Source organism: Megascapheus bottae, chromosome 17, assembly GCF_031878675.1.
Source record: "Megascapheus bottae isolate mThoBot1 chromosome 17, mThoBot2.hap1, whole genome shotgun sequence".
Classification (NCBI taxonomy): domain Eukaryota; kingdom Metazoa; phylum Chordata; class Mammalia; order Rodentia; family Geomyidae; genus Megascapheus; species Megascapheus bottae.
Genome location: NC_143525.1, coordinates 30,201,635 through 30,218,689, shown reverse-complemented (window position 1 = coordinate 30,218,689; position 17,055 = coordinate 30,201,635). Strand labels below are relative to the sequence as shown.

At 46.4% G+C, this 17,055-nt stretch overlaps 2 protein-coding genes and 1 pseudogene across 2 annotated transcripts; 1 reads left to right on the top strand and 2 right to left on the bottom strand.

Moving 5' to 3' along the window:
* Positions 1-1,231: 1,231 nt before the first annotated feature.
* Poldip2 (DNA polymerase delta interacting protein 2) lies at positions 1,232-11,533 on the bottom strand. The gene is made up of 11 exons (XM_090350619.1): positions 11,312-11,533; positions 9,575-9,656; positions 7,700-7,797; positions 6,650-6,746; positions 6,441-6,516; positions 6,016-6,123; positions 4,985-5,121; positions 3,984-4,010; positions 3,671-3,796; positions 2,516-2,595; positions 1,232-1,707 (listed from the first exon to the last, which is right to left on the bottom strand). The coding sequence occupies exons 1-11, from the start codon at positions 11,470-11,472 to the stop codon at positions 1,593-1,595; spliced, it is 1,107 nt and encodes a 368-aa protein (XP_090206745.1). The 5' UTR covers positions 11,473-11,533; the 3' UTR covers positions 1,232-1,592.
* Positions 11,534-11,637: 104 nt separating this feature from the next.
* Positions 11,638-15,987, top strand: Vma12 (vacuolar ATPase assembly factor VMA12). The gene is made up of 6 exons (XM_090351667.1): positions 11,638-11,887; positions 12,704-12,777; positions 13,744-13,833; positions 14,458-14,500; positions 14,700-14,812; positions 15,100-15,987. The coding sequence occupies exons 1-6, from the start codon at positions 11,677-11,679 to the stop codon at positions 15,193-15,195; spliced, it is 627 nt and encodes a 208-aa protein (XP_090207793.1). The 5' UTR covers positions 11,638-11,676; the 3' UTR covers positions 15,196-15,987.
* Positions 13,199-13,311, bottom strand: LOC150051578 (small nucleolar RNA U13; annotated as a pseudogene).
* Positions 15,988-17,055: the final 1,068 nt, after the last annotated feature.

Here is a 17,055-nt window from a genome sequence, read left to right as displayed (position 1 = left end):
TGCTTGCTCTTGGACCGTCATGTCTCCTTTAGCTTTGATATTCAGGCCTTCAGCTCTTAGTGTTATCTAAGAAAGCACAATAGTCTGAGGCTGGACACTTTATCTTTGACTGGAAATAACCTTGCTCTTAATACACTAACACTTGATCTTAGCTTCACTGAGTGGAATTCATGACATGGGTGTGCAGAATCTCAAATCCCAGAGGATGAAAATGCAGGTCTTGACATTGAATTTTCCAAAGAAAAGCAGCCTATGGGAGAGCAAACAGAGTAGGGGTGAAGATCCCCCTGTCAATTTCTGAGGAAACGGATTTCCTCAGAAATAAAACATAGGACTGGGTTTTATTAAATTTGGTATGTGTCCGAAGGATGGCACAGATTCTGACATGAGAGAACTTTTCCTTTGTCATGTAACTGCATTCCTTTGTGGTTCAACCTAATTGATGGAAGTAAACACTAATTTCTAATAAAATTGTATAATGCTACACTGGCACAAACCTATGTTTTCAGTAGGTAGAGTTGGATACTCCATTCTTAATTTCTGTTCCCCCCCCACAGACTTGGTGTGCTGGCTAGGCCTTAATATTGACTACTGTGTTGCCCTACAACCCAAGTTGCCCCTGGTAGAGGATTAAGCACAACACTAACAAGGACTAGAACTGAGATTTAATATTAATTCAAGAATGAATTGACTTCTAACAATCACTAGGGCAATGGAGCAGAAGGAATCCTAAGGATTGGGACAAATGAGCCCAATTCCTCTCTGGCGCTTAGAGATCTGGAAGCAGCTCAGGAAGAAGTTTGACTTGGTTACCACCCATACCTTAAGCAGCTTGTTAGCCCAATTCCTCACTCGTGGTGTGGATGCCTGACAGACTTGTGCTTATGACTAGCAAGCCCATTGTAACAGAATACCTGACCTGGCCTGCCTCCTCCCAGGCTTGGTGAGAGGCTAGAGAAGGCAGTGGTTGGCCAGAATTAAGAGCCAGGCCACACCAACCCTGATGCTAGCTGTTTCCCTGTACTTGGCAGAGAGTACAGAGTTTAATCTAGTGTGTGCGCTCTCACTGGCTGAGCATCACAGTGACCCCTAGGAGATGTTAGCTTCCAGTCTCAGAGGGCGCCACAAACCCTAGCAGAGATGGTGGCTCCCTAGAAATAACCCTGCATAAAAAGCAATCAAAGGCCCCTATGAGGTCAGAAGACCTGTCATGAGACTGGGGGCAGAAATGGCGAGGGTGGCCAAGTATGCACTGGTTTATTGACCAACCTCACATTCCCGACAATACAACAGGCCAGGAAACTCCCTGAGGCCTGTGCAGTTGAACACAGTTCCTTGGTGGGAAGATATGCTGGAACATGATATAGGCAGGGCTTAGGAGGCTAGCCTTGGAGTAGTCCTATGTGGGTCTTCCAAAGAAAACAGTTACAGTCCCTGTCCCCTTCCCCAAAAAAGAGGCCCATATGCAAATGGTGCAAAGGATTAAGAGACCCATTGCGGCCCATGATGGGGAGAGATTAGAGTTCTGCAGCAATTGTGGGTTGACAACTGTTCTTAGCGGCCAAGCCTGGGCATTCAGGGCCTCAGCTGGCCTACCAGTGAAGGCCTGAGGGTGGTGTCTTCTCATCTTTATTGCTTTCCAAGGAGAAGGGTGGAATCCGGACATCAAAATGGGAGCCATCAGGTCTCTCAAAGCGGAACGTGCCCCTGAGGGTCAGAGAGAAGCTAGTTTAGAGGGAGTCAAGGCCAAGGCCCTCTTAAGGACCTGGGTGACCATAGATGCCCTTGGTGCCAGAGCAGGATGAAGCAGGTCTAAGCCCTTTTCTGTCTACCTAATGAAAGAATGACTAGACCAAAGATATAAGAGCCCCTCTTGGCCCTACATGAAAGAATTGAGCTGAAGACGTGGCTTAAGTATAGAACACCTGCCTAGGAAGCTCAAGTCCTACTTTGGCACTTAGAGGTTCCCTGAAACACTAGTGGGAATATGACTACATGAGCAACTCAGCACAGACTTGATTTCTCTGCCAAATCTTTAACCCTGAGAGCTTAAGTTACTGTCAAACAGAATCCCATACAACCGTGAATAGCAGACACCATCTAGAACCTGACTTGGCCTGGAGCTGACTACATGCCAAGCTCTCAACTTCTTTTTTATCGGTTGTGGGGCTTGAACTCTGGGCCTGGTCACTGTCCCTAAGCTCTTCAGCTCAAGGCTAGTGCTCTACCACTGGAGCCACAGAGCCACTTCCAGTTTTGGGTGGTTAATTAGAGATAAGAGTCTCACAGATTTGAATTGCAATCCTCAGATCTCAGCCTCCTGAATAGCTAGGATTACAGGCGTGAACCACCAGCGTCCAGCTCAACTTTTTCTTAAGCCTGTAACCCAGGCTAGTCTTGAATTTTGTGATCTACCTCCCAGTGCTGGAGATATATAGATGTATCCATTGAGCTCCCATTTCTCTAACCTGAAGCTGTAATTTACCAGCCCGTGCACCAGTACACATTTGCTTACCACATGTGCCCGCTAGAAGCTTGCAAGGAGACATGGCTGCTATACTGGAACGCAGGCTGCTCCTTGGATAACACTGGTTCCTGTAAAGATTCAGGCAAAATGGGTCACACACCTTAGGCATCACATGCCTTGTAACTAGGACCATATGCTGACTGCCATTTCCTCAGTACCAGATGTCCCCACCAGAGCAACCACTCCACAATGCCCTAGCTATGGATAGCTTCTCCCTAGCATGGCCACTGGCCTGGGTCTTTTATTCTGACTTTGAGAAAAATAACCTCAGACTGAGGGGACTGAGGAAGATGCTAGGCACAAGATCCACTCTGAAAACATCCCAACACCCCTGTAGAAGAACTAAGGGACAGGCACGCACCATGCAATTACTCTGCAAGTCTTCACTGCGTGAAGTCTAGTGAGCCTAACACATTATGTGTGATCCCCATCTCAGCAGTAAGAATCTGAGATTTTGGTTAAATAACTTACCCTAAGTTAGAGAGTAAACACAGCTAGAATGTGAAGCCCTGTTTCTCACTTTTCCACTTGGTTTCTCCAAACCTCTACTGATGTGCTTGCTGCATGTGGCCCAGCATTTATACTACTTGTGACACTTTCTTAAGAACAAGATAGGGGGTGGGGGTTGCTGCGCATTTGACCTAGTGGGAAAGTGCCTGCCTAGCATGCACAAAGTCCGAGGTTCGATTCCTCAGTATCACATACATAGATTATGGTAGATCACTGGCCATGAGCAAGAAAGTTAAGAGCATCAGATCCTGAATTCAAGCCCTAGTACTGTCAAAGAAAAAAAAAAAAAAAAGGTTAAGAAAGAAAGTGGTACAGGCAGAGAAGGATTGCAAAAATAAAGTCATGGAAGAGGCAGAGATAACACAATCATGAGTGGTGGGGACTCACATTCCATGTCAGTGAATTCAAAGTCAGGTTTGGTTTTAAGACACTACACAAAGCCAGGCACCAGTGGCTCACATGAAAATCCTACTCAGGAGGCTGAGATCTGAGGATCACATTTCACAGCCTTTTGGGGAAATGGGTTATAGGCAATCTAGTTCACAGGCTTGTAAGATTTCTAGCCTAGGACAAGCCTTGTGTTCACACAGCCAGTCTCCATTTGTAGCCAGAGAGAAAGCCCTTGATACTCACTCTGCCTACCACCCCCCGGCCTCGCACAGTCTCCAAGGTGCCTGAAAGACTGAATATTCTCCAGTGCCGCTCCCGAAGCTGCACCACATCACTGTCCAAGTTCTCCAAGCGGATACAGTAGCGCCACTATGGGATAAAGGACAGCGGTCAGGTTTGAAAAACAAGACCTTGGGCAAGCCCATCTAGAATCCTGTGGAAAGCAAAAGGAACAAAAGCTGACACCAATGTTGCTCAGGAGGCAGACATCCCCCAGCCCTGTCTGGCCCCCAGGCACACTTCCAGAGCTGTCCACTCCCCTGAGGGAAACACTCACCCAGTAGACATGGGAATTCTGGGCTTCCTAGAAGAGAAAAACAAGAATTTAAGCCCCAGAGCACAAGACCAAATCTGTTTCAATCAACACATCTACAAAGGAGTCCAAGTATTCCACCACGGAAGCTGCAGAGACTGACCAAGCTGCCAATGTCTGTGGGATGATGATTTACGTTTGCATGCCCAGAGAGGCAGCCTCCTGTCCTTCCTAGCTCCCCTTCATAAACTGTCAGGACTGCCAATGGCTGGATGTCAAGATAAATCAACTCTAGTACTCTCAGCTTTCTCATCATCCTCCCTGCCAGTCCTAACTCGCCCAGTGCTCCCTGGGCCCATCCTCCTGATCTTCCACAGCCCTCTCATACGGAAATACTTTGTATAGTGGCTGCCAAAATATCCCATGAGCTTCTGGAAGACAGGAGCAGTATTTGTATCCCCAAGATTAGCTTACAATAAGGCAAGACACCACTCAATAAATGGCTACTCAAAAGTGTGAAGATCACTGGGCACGGGTCACGTCTATCATCCTAGCTACTCAGGAGGCTGAGATCTAAGGATTGTGGTTCAAAGCCAGCCCAAGCACTAAAATCTGTGAGACTCTTAGCTCCAATTAACCACCAGAAAACCAGAAGTGGCACTGTGGCTCAAGTGGTAGAGAGATAGCCTTGAGCTGAAGAGTTCAGGGACAGTGCCCAGGACCAGAGTTCAAGCCCCATGGCCAACAACGACAACAAAAAAGTGTGACAATCATCTCACATTGACTTAGGCAAGTATGCATACATTAGAAAGGCTCCCACTGTAGCAGAAAAAAAAAAGACCAGGACCTAGGCTTTTCTGCCATAGATCTTGGTATCAGCCACTGCCAAGAGGCTGCTCAACCCCACCCAACATATGAGCATGCAGGAGCAGAACCTCAACCTCAGGAGTCACAATGGGGATACCACACAGTCTGGGACTTAATCCTGAAGGAAGGGACCTCCCATGCCCATGTTGGACACACACCCTCATGCCCATGTAGAAGGGGATGACGGTAACACGGATGTTCTCAGTCGTTTCCCGGTGAACATCGGAGAGCTCTAGCCAAGGGTGATTCTTCTCTTGCCAGGCCCGTAGTGTTTCTCGAGCCACAAAAGGGGGTGCTGGGGCAAGAGACAACATATTAGTCCAGCCAGAGTCCAGAGTATAGCATTCACTTTCCCACAGCTCCTCTTAGAAACATCTTCCAGTAGTGCCTAGCTGACAGAGCAAAAACCAGACTGGAAGAAAACACAAAGCTGCCACCAAGAATAAGCCCTGAGTGTGCAGTAAGACCTTGTGGAAGAGGAAGTAGACCAGAGAAGGAAGCCCCGGGTTTCACATCTCTGGTCTATATTACCTAGCACTTACCATCTCCAAGCCTCACTTTCTATCTCTGTAAGGAGACAGTAAGCATTCACCTCACAGGACCAAGGAGAGGTTGAAAAGCAGAGCTGTGGAATTATTTCTGATACCCTCATTGAAGAAACAGTCCCAGGCCAGAGTATGGCCTACTGGTAGAGTGCTTGCTTACCATGCATGAAGTCCTGAGTTCACTTCCTAAGTACTACTTACACAGAAAAAAAAAAAAGGCTCACGTGGTCAAGCACTAGCCTTGAAAAAGCTCAAGGACAATGCCCAGGACCTGAGCTCAAGCCCCAGGTCTGGAAAAAAGGGAAGGAAGGAGAGAAAGAAAAGAAAGAGAGAGAAAGAGAGGTGGGGAGGGAAGGAAGGTCCTCTCTCATTCCTGCTTCCTTAAGTGAGATTACTTTTTGTGTGTGTGCATAACCGGAGACATTAATTCAGGGTCTGAGCACTGTATCAGAGCTTCTTTTGCTCAAGGCTAGTGCTCTACCACTTGAGCCACAGTTCCACTTGCAGCTTTTTTGTAGTTAATTGGAGATAAGAGTCTCATGGACTTTCCTTCCCAGGCTGGCTTTGAACGTCAATCATCATATCTCAGCCTTCTGAGAAGCCAGGATCATAGGGTGAGCTCCAGGGCCTGGTTGTGAGATTACCTTTTGTCTGGTCGTACAGAAGAAATCTTTCAAACAGCTCGTGTTGGATGGGAACCTGATCCGTGGAGGTGTAGGGGAGGATGTCTTCATGGCTGACATAGTCCAGGCCTGGCACACAGAGGCAGAGATAGGGAGACTTACAAAGCAGAGGAGTGAACTTAAAAAAGATACATTTCTTGGCCTTGAGCAGGATTAGCAACAATAGCCCATACCTCTTTTTTTTTTTTTTTTTTTTTGATTGTTGTGGGATTTGAACTTTGAATCTGGGCAATGTCCCTGAGCTCTCCAGCTCAAGGCTATACTGCCCTACTCCTTGAGCTACAGCGCCACTTCCAGGCCATCCCTCTTAACACCACATGCCTCCCAGCACATGACAGAACATCTGAGTTCCCTCCTGGGACACCATTCAGATGCTAACTCCTTACCTGGGATAGCATAGAGAGCCCGGCTGTCATCATGGTTAGCCAAGAAGGTCACAGCTTCTGTCTGAGATCTCTGGGACTAGGGCAAGAAGTCAGTCAATGTCTTTCTTGGCCTTAGGACTGTTTGACCTCTCTCCCTCCCTTTGTGCTCACTGGGGTACAGTCCTTTCCCGTAGAGGGGATACCCAGACCAAGTCGCCTTGCTTACTTACTATATGTGGACAGTCACGGGCATCAATCAGCACCTGATAGTATGTGTGAGTCTTGCCTTTCACCTCTTTAGAACCGTGGCCAGCGGGATTTTCTGCTCTGTGGGGTGAGAGAAGTAGCCCCTTATTATTTTAGAGAAGTGGAAGCTGGGCCTGCCTTGGCTCTCTGCCACCTCCCCACCTAAACAGACTAGTCTCGGATCTGAAGGGACTTTGGCACCAGCTAGGCACCCACTCAGCACCACTCTATCCCAACAGAGTTGCTTCCCAGGGAGGGAAGGCAATGGAAGCCGGAGGGCCCATGTAGTTATCACTTGTCTTCTCTGGATGACTCCTGGACAGAAGCCATGTTGACAAATCCAATCACCACCTCAGTCTCCAGGGCTATGCCGCTCACATCCCAAAGGCTGACAGTGATCAATTATGGAGCTATTCCTTTTCTTTTTTTTTTTGTAATGTACTCTAGAGATGTGAGTATAGGCATGATGCCAAATTAACATCAAGAAATAAAAAGGAAAAGATGAGAGGAGGGAAGGCCTAGGATTAATCCAGAAGGATGGTCCCCAAACGCCCCAGGAAATACTGATTCTGAGCCAGGCACCAGTGGCTCACGCCAGTGATCCTAGTTACTCAGGAGGCTAAAATCTGAGGACTGCCATTTGAAGACAACCCAGGCAGGAAAGTCCATGAGACTTATTCCCCAATAAACAAACTCCTCAGAAAAAACCAGAAAGCATTGTGGCTCAAATGGTAGAGCACTAGCCTTGAGCGAAAGGAGTTCAGGGATAGTGTCCAAACACAAAGCTCAAGCCCTAGGACTGGGGGGAAAAATACAATTTCTGAAAATGGAGATTAGTGTGGAGTGGAGAGGAGGGTTAGACTGGTTGTCACAGAGCACTTTTGTCTCCATGGGTATTAGTACCGAGAAATACTCTGAGGCTGGTTCAAAGGCCCAGGAGGATGCTGTCATCACGCCTGAGACCCAGTTACGAATGTCTGCCATAACTCAGGCTTCCTTCTGAGGACACCAGGAAGCATGACAGGGAAACTTACTTTTCTGGGGTTGCAGAAGCCACATCACGGTCATAAAGTCTGGCTTGCCAGGGAAACAGGACAACACCTCGGTAGCCAAAGACACTGTGAAGGAAAAGCTGGCAAGAGAAAGAGGCCTCAGTGATTCTGCAGTCCAGCAAACCACCCAGGTGGGGCCTATCCACAAAGTAGCATTGGCAGAGGGAACTTCAGCTCACAGTCTTGCCATTTTTCTCTTGAACTTTGTGATCAACCCAGACAACTTGAATACTTTTTTTTTCTGTTTTTTCTTTCTTTTTCTTTTTTCTGGCCAGTCCTGGGCTTAAGCACTGTCCTTGGATTTTTCTCAAGGCTAGAGCTCTACCACTTGAGCCTCAGCACCACTTCTGGCTTTTTCTAAGTATGTGGTACCGAGGAATAGAACCCGGGTCTTCGTGCATGCTAGGCAAGAACTCTACCACTAGGCCAAACTCCTGGCCCTCAACTTGAACACTTTTGTACCCTCTGTACCTGGCTAACTCCACTTAGCCTTCAGGTCACACCTTTGACTTTTAGAAGCCTTTCTTCCATTTAGTCCACCATAAATCTACCAATCATTTACATATCAGAGATTACTTCCTGTACAATAAACTCCATGAAGGAAAGAACCATGTTTACTGTGTTTTCTGACTTAACTCTAATATTTGACCTGGTCCATTTTAGGCATACAAAAAATACCACTGAACAAACAAAAAGTCTTCCTTACCTACAAGAGACCTAACTCTACCCCAATGAACCTGAAACAAAGTTGATACAGAAAAAAAAAAAACTCACATTGGAGCTAAACACACTGTAACCAATTTAGCAATAAAATATCAAAGGTTTGGGAGGGGAGTATATGTGCATGAGTGGGCCAGTCTTGAGGGTTGAACTCGGGACCCAAGCACTGTTCCTAAGCTTTTTTACTCAGGTTAGTGCTCTACCACATGAGCTACAGCTCTACATCTGTGTTTTGGTTTCTGTTTTTCTAGTGATGAACTGAGATTTCATGGACTTTCCTGCCTGGCTGGTTTTGAACTATGATTTTCAGACCTCAGCTTCCTAAGTGGCTCAGATTACAGGCATGAGTTATCAGTACCCAGCAAAGCTTTGCTTTCTAAAGTTTATCCTATTAACTTGTACTACTCAAAGGAATCTTTTGTAACTTGGCCTTCTCCTTTCTGTGGTCCAAAAATTCCCAGTTCACACAGGTTGGAAAAGAAACCTATTAACATATTAAAGGCGTTCAAACTCAATAACAGAAAAATCTCAGCTTTTAAAAGTTCGTAATTTCAGCTGGGCACCAATGGCTCACATCTGTAATCCTAGCTACTCAGGAGATCTGAGGATAGTGGTTCAAAGCCAGCCGGGACACAAAAGTCTGTGAGTCTCTCATTTTCAATATAGTACCCTGCCAAAAAAAAGGGCAGAAACAGATCTCTGATTCAAGTTGTAGAGTGCAAGCTTTGAGCAAAAGAAACAGGGACAGGACTCTAGCCCTGGGTTCAAGCCCCAGAACACACACACACACACACGCACGCTTGTCATTCTGGGGGTACCACTTAGTAGTAGAATGCTTGTCTAATAGGCACAAGGCTCTGAATTTGATCCCCAGAATAGGGGCGGGGGGGGGGGGAAGATGCAATGAGGGGCTAGAAGTTTGGCCTAGTGGTAGAGTGTTTGCCTAATATGCACGAAGACCCAGATTCAATTCCTTGGTACCATATACATAGAAAAAAAGCCAGAAGTGGTGCTGTGGCTTAGGTGGTAGAGCTCTCTAGCCATGAGAAAGTCCAAGGACAGTGCACAGGCTATCAGTTCAAGCCCCTGGACTGGCAAAAAAAAAAAAAAAGAAAAATGACTTGGCCCAATACTTACCTGCCCAGTCTCATATTTTCCATTCTGTTTTGGCACCTCAAACACACCAACTGTCTCCAACACTTTGCCCTCTGCTCGGTTGCTGATTAAGAAAGAAAAAGACAAGCAAATGAAAGACTGAGAAACCAACAGTTCTCCTTCAGGAAAATAAAAATAAAAACTAGCTGGGTGTGGTGGTTCACACCTATAATCCTAGCTACTCAGGAGGCTGAGATCTGAGAATCAAGGTTCAAAGCCAGCCTGGACACAAAAGAACCTCCTATCTCCAATTAACCTCTAGAAAAAGGAAAATGAGGCTTGGCTGAGGTGTAGGGTGGTACCCTTGAGCTGAAGAACTCAGGGACAGCACCCAGGCCGAGATCAAGCCCCATGACCCACAAAAAACCTAGTAAGATAATGAGGGGCCAGGAGGGATGGGACAGTGTGGATATCAAAGGTGAGTGTGGGTTTGGCCAGGCCAGCATACACAGAGATTCTGCCTTTCCTCCTTTGACATCGCTATGGACCCCTGCTTGGTGAAGATCTGACTGCTCCCAGATCATTTTCTTCTGTCTTCATTCAGTATTCCTGTTATCATGCCTACCCTTGCTTCCCCTTGCCCCATTTCTCCACTAACTCACCCTTCTGGCCTCCCATTCGACATTTTAGTTACTTGTGCCTTATCTCCACTGAGACAGTAAGTTCCTTGGGAGCAATGCTTCTGTCTGATGAGTAGCCTGAACTCCCCTCAAAGCTAGTGTGTAAGAGATGCTCAGATAACATCTGCTCTGAGCCAGACATTGGGCACATGTTTATCGCCCCAGTTCTAGGGAGGCTGGAGAAAAAGGATCATAAATTTGAAGCCATCCTGAACTACCCAGTGAGCTCTTGTCAAGGAAGGAAGGAAGGAAGGAAGGAAGGAAATTTTACTTGTCCTGTATCATAATTCTGTGTCCCTCAAAATCATAGTAGTCCTTAGTCTGCCCTTAAGGGTTTAATCATCTCTGCAATCTCTATTGTGCTCCATGAATTACATCTATTCCATAATATCTTAAGTAATTTTGTTCAGATTTACATCAGTTTTCACAGGGTTCTTAAATGGCAAACAGCTTTCACCTCTCTCTAATATCATTATCTGGTTCAGCCACTATAAGATCAGCTGTGAGTAACAGGCTAATCTTTCTAGGTGGTCCTCAGATATGAATTTCATCAACCTCCACAATTTGATCTCTGTCTCATGGAGGCGGGGGGGGGGGGGGGGGGGGGGGCGGACAGGGACCCTCTCCATCCCACAAAACCTCTTTCCCAATCCGACATCGAGAAAAACAGCCTCTACCCATGGGGCCCACACTCAAGCCTGCTGGTTTCCAGCATCTTTCCAAGGGAGGCCAGGAGCCAGTTAGGGGCTGGAGATGGATATCAAACGCCTCGTGGCCGTATGACAAGGCAGCTCGCTTTGTAACAGGGTGCTGGGGATCCCAGCCGAGGGAGGCAGATTCGCTCGGGGAGCGTTACTAGTGCCCCCCCAGAGCTCCGGGCCGCGCTCCCTTCTCTAAGTCCTGGCACAAGTCCCGGGCCGCGCACGTCCCCAGCGCCGCACGTCGGCTCCCAGCTCCGGACCCTCTCCCAGGTCGAGCTCCGGTCACCCGCAGGCAGCCTGGCCGCCGGGGCTCCTGACGTCCCGGCCTCCTCACTGGCCAGGAACGTGCTCCCCGGGTTCTGGGCCCGGTCCCCAAACCCCGTCGCTCCGTCCCTCACCGGGACGAGAGATGCCTTCGCGTCGTCGTACTCGTCACTGGTTGAAAAGCCCCCGCTCCACCCGCCGCACAGAGCGGCCTCGACCCTCGGGCCGCGGTCAGTGACCGAGACCACCAGCGGCTGCCCACGGCCAGGGCCCGCCGGGCCGCACAGGCTGCCATGTCCCGCCCGAGCGCCCGCTCGGCTGCTGACACAGGGCCCGACCCGCGGCCGGGCGGCGTCCCGCCCCCGCCCCACACTGCCCCGCGCGTGTCTCCGCCCCCTCGTCCCCAGCTGGTCCCGCCCCCATGGCGTCGCAGCTACTTCCGGCGCAGAAAGGCGGAAGTTCGAAGTGGATGATCACCTGACCAAACAGTCGACTAGATATGGCGTCTTCATTGATTGCCGGCGATCGACTGGTGCGTGCGCTGGGCCCCGGCGGGGAGCTAGAGTCGGAGCGGCTGCCTCGGAAGCTACGGGAGGAGCTTGAGGCCGCGCTGAGGAAAAGGACCCCTGGCCCTAGTGGCCCCCGTGACCCCCGCCGCCTGGTTCCTTTCCGTCTGATACGGGATCTGCACCAGCACCTGAGAGAACGGGGTGAGCAGGTCCCCGGGCCCGGCTCCCTTCCTTCTTTCCAGATCTGCTTCCTCCTGTTGCCTTTTTCCGGTACTCTCCCTGATGTCGACTACTCCGTGGGCTTTTCGTAACCCCTAGGACCAACAGAGTCGTTTCTCAGCTCCAGTGGAAGCCCTTCCTCGATGACAAAAATGACTCTCCACTTGCACACCCGATCCTGGTGATCGAGGTTCTAACGCCAGTACCATGTTCCAAGTTCCATTTCTTCCTTTTAACTGAGCATAGTGATCTTGTGCTGTTTATAAATATGGAATAGTCGTGTGAAGATGGAATTCTTTCCATCTCAAAAAAACAATGTTCGTCTGGTGTACGCCTGCTTTTTTCTTCTTTCCTTTTTTTTTTTTTTTTTTGTTGTTGTTGAGAGGTTGGTTAAGATGACAAGCTATGTTGAAATATCAGGACTAGGCATGGTGTCAGATCTAGCCTTGTTTCTGTCACTTTCCTGGAAAAAAAAAGTTATTTCTCCTCCCTGGACCTTAGGTCCCTTACCTCTAAAGAAAAGTAATAGGACAAAGTGGTACCTTAGGTACTTTGGCAGAATTAATACAGTCTAGCTAAAAGTGCAGAAGGTAAACCACTCAACTATTGGAATTAACAAGGACCTTGGAAAGAATATCTGCACTTTCTTCTGAGTAGTTAGCATCACTATAACCTAAACCTAATTAGGGAAGCTCTCTTACAGCCACAGAAATGAACTAACCCATGTTTTATTTTGTTGTAAAGAAGTCCCTCAGCTTGAGCTCTATAACTTGCTAAGTGAAAACCTTTTCTTCCCAGATTCTACACTATACCTTCATGAACTCCTAAAAGGCAGTGAAATCTATCTCCCAGAGGTTGTGAAGCCTCCCCGGGTATGTAAAGAATTTGTGAGAGTGGGTATTAGCTGAGTTTGACATTGATTTTTTTTTTTTTTTGCCAGTCCCAGGTCTTGAACTCAGGGCATGAACACTATCCTTGAGCTTTCTCAAGGCTAGAGCTCTAGCACTTGAGCCACAGCACCACTTCTAGCTTTTTTTCTATTTATGTAGTACCAAGGAATTGAACCCAGGTCTTCGTGCATGCTAGACAAGCACTCTACCACTAGGCCAAACTCCCGGCCCCTTAACATTGAATTTCTTTTTTTTTTCATATATTTTTTATTGTTATTAATAAAAGGGTTACATTATATTCGCCAGATAGAAGGTACATTACTTCACATACATTGATACCCTTAACATTGAATTTCTTAATCAACTTTTAGGTTTGAAATTTTCTCTTTTTTTTTTTTTTTCATGTCAGATGGGTAATGTGCCCACGTCATAACAAGGTTTAGAGGGAGCCACATGTCACACAAACGCATGAGAACCCAATCATCACATTTATTTTGTCTTTTAAATATTAAGGATTGGGGCTTGGGATGTGGCTTAGTGGTAGAGTGCTTGCCTAGCATGCATGAAGCCCTGGGTTCGATTCCTCAGTACCACATACTCAGAAAAAGCCAAAAGTGTTGCTGTGGCTCAAGTGGTAGGACCTAGTCTGAGTAAAAGAATCCCAGAGACAGTGATCAGGCCCTGAGTTCATGTCCCAGGACTGTCAAAAAAAAAAAATTAAAATATTAAGGATTGGGGAGAAGGGAACCAAGTGTTGCCTTCTCTATTTGGCAGCATTAAAAAAACAGATCCAAAATTAAGTTTCTAAAGCAATGGAAGTATAATTCATATGTGGATCTCCTGACATCCTTAGCAGTACGTGCTTTTGGAAACAGTGTGTATGATATACTATGTGGCCAAAAATATATAGAGGATTATCATTCTTCTCTTATGGTTTTTCTACTTTAGAACCCAGAGCTAGTTGCCCGGCTAGAGAAGATTAAGATTCAACTGGCCAATGAAGAATATAAGCGGATCACTCGCAATGTCACCTGTCAGGTAAGGGCCTGCTCTTCAGTGCATGAGGCTGAAAACAGAACCTGTACTGGCAAAGAGGCACAAAAAGAAGGAAAAAAAAAAAGCCAGCATGAGAACTTTGTTTGTATACTATTGCAGGCTTCTGTGTTTCATATAAGCCAAATATAAGTCACATTCATTGAGACTCTTGAGTGTATATGATGACTAAACTCTTTTAACTGTTACAGATATGGACATGAGCCTTGGAGCCTCTTCTCTTTTCTTTTCTGAGACAAAGTCTTCCTGTATAGCTCAGCCTGGCTTGAACTTGAAGTGAAGATCCTTCTATCTCAGCCTCCCGAGTGCTGAGATGCATGGTGTGTACCACCACACACAGCTCAGGGACTCTTTTCTGACAGGTTTCCATACTGTTCTCTGACATGCTTCTACCCTAAAAAGGAGAGGAGATGGTAGACTAAGACACTATAACCTCTTTACTGAAATGTTTGCTATGTGATCCAGAAAAGTCAGTCTGATCTTAGATAAAGGGATCCATGTAGAATGCCATGTTACTGTGTTAAAGAATACAGGTTCCAGGCAGGACTTGACAACTGTGCTCGCTGAGCTGCTTCCATTCTGAAATCATGTGCTTTTTCTTTTGCCCAGGATTCACGAGATGGTGGGACACTCAGTGACCTGGGAAAGCAAGGTGAGGTTCCAAGAAACCAGGCTTCTGAATCCTCTCCCTGGGATTGCTCATGGCTCTCCTTCCCATCCCAATAGTAGCTGAGCTACTCAGATTTCTCTCTTTGAAGAAAATCCAGTTGATGGGGGAGGCAGCCATGAAATAAAAGGGCCTCATGGAGAAGACTGGATCTAAAGATTCCTTCCCTGTCTTCTCCCCAAAGTAAGATCAGTGAAAACTCTGATTATCACCATCTTCAACTTCATTGTCACTGTGGCAGCTGCTTTCGTCTGCACTTACCTTGGAAGCCAGTATGTCTTCACAGAAATGGCCTCGGTGAGTAGGCATTGGTAGGGAATAGTGTCCCAGGAACTAGTGGAAAAGAGAAAGTGTGTGAAAGTGCAATCTTACACTTTCACAGTTTACAAATAAAACATATTTATGCAATAAACATGGGACATGTTTGAGCTTTCCTGCAGTTGTGGAGGTAGGTAGAATCCCAAGACAAATCAGATACAAACGAGGGAGAGTGGAGTGGGTTGTCTGTTCTTAGTAGTACTAAGGGTTGCAGATCTGGGTGTTGTCCTGTGTCACCCTAAAGTCTAATTCTCTTCTTCCTCCAGAGAGTGCTGGCTGCATTGATCGTTGCCTCAGTAGTGGGTCTGGCTGAGCTATATGTCATGGTACGAGTGATGGAAGGCGAGTTGGGAGAGCTGTAACTGATACTTTACTGTCAAGTCTGGAGATTTTTTTTTGGGGGGGGGGATCCAGTCCCCAACTACCAATCACTGAGTCTTGTTCTCCTGTGAGGCTCTTTGTACTCAGCTTCAGTTAGAGAACCAAGGCCACTTGATGTTCTTGCAGAAAGCTGTGAAAGAGATTTAAACTACAACACTGCTTGAAAACTGGAAGAACTGGTTAATTCCCTCATCTGAACCTCAATTCTGCCTCTCTAGTCCGTTTTAGTACTTCTGAATCTGGGTTTTTCCATTGGGAGGAAATCAAATTCAGGCCTTAGCAATGCGGTGAATTTACCCAAGTTCACCAATATGCAAATAAAAATTGGCACATCTTTGGTGCGAGCCTGTAATTGAGAATAGAAACCTCCAAGAAAGCAGGAAGACTCTCCAGTTTATGTTGGACAAGAACTGTTGACAGATATCAAATAAGAGAAAGATAAGTTGGTATAAGATGGTGGAACTGGGAACCAGGTAGCTATCTTTTTCAAAAAGGAAATGGTATCAAGCAAAATAGAGACCAAATGACTGGCCATACCTCTTCCTTACTAAGTGGGGCCAGAGACTTCCATGTGTTCCTACTTTCTCTGTGTAATGTTAACCTTTTGAGAACTTGGTGTTGTAATGATACTACATAAAGCATGTGAATGGTGGTGTAGTGATACAGTCTACATAAGGTTTTAGCCTTATGTAGGGTTTGAAGGGTTTAGCCTCAGCCGTTTATCCAATAAATATTTATTGTGTGCAGTACATTCTTCAAGTCCTGTGAAAAATAACAAAAAACACAAAGACTTCAGTAATTCTGAGAGTTGTTTGTTCAGGGTCTTCTCCTAATAGTAGATTCTTCATGTAGTCTTTGTTTTTCTCAAAGCTATGCTCCTCCTGTTGGGGCTTGAACTAAGTATCTCATGCTCTTGCTTGACTTTTTTACTCAAGACTGGTTGGTGCTCTGCCACTTGAACAACACCTTCGCTTCCAGCTTTTTTCTGGTTCATTAGTGATACAAATCTCATGGACTTTCCTACCCAGGGTGTGTTTGGACTGTGATCCTTAGATCTCAGCCTCCTGAGTAGCCAGGATCATAGGTGTGAGCCTCCAGTTTTCTCAAAGAATTTATCAAAAGGAGTGGGCAGTCCTGAGGTTTGAACTCACAGCCTTCCACTTGGTAGTCAGGTGCTGTAAAGCCATACCTCCAACTTTATTTTTACAAATTATATTCTCACCAGCTCAATAGACATTTCCTCCACCAAGCTTGCCAGTTTCTGTTAGTTGGGAGAAGCATCAGTGGTGGGGAAATACAGGTCTTAGTAACTTGTACTTGTAAACATTGGGTCAGAAATTTGTGCTGAAGCCTTGGGATCTACTGTCTGCTTCTTGTGTCTGCAATGCTGCACCAGGCTGCCTATAATTTCTTAAGGTCCTACATCTCTTACCTGAATAAGGCTTCCAAATGTTAAAGGAAAATTTAGGTGTGTCATAACTTCAGATTTTGACCACTCTGGAGCATCTTGTAGTGGGATTTTATCATATTTATCTTCCCATTGCCATTGTTAGATGACACTTCAGGGCTCACCCCCCTCATTCGAGCTAAAAGTCTTCTATAACACTAAGCTCTTACAAAGTGTTGCTCTTTGGGGTCAGGTGCTATGCTAGCATCTGCAGATAGAGAAGCCAAAGACCTGGTTTCTACCAAAAAAAAAGTAATGAGAACACCACTGGGCAAAGAGGAGGGCCCTTCTTGCAGAGGCAAGGATGGGATTAGGAGTCAGGTGACTAATGCTCTACATGGACAAGGAAACCTTGTTTTATTTATTTATTTGGAAACAAATGTTACCTACCTGC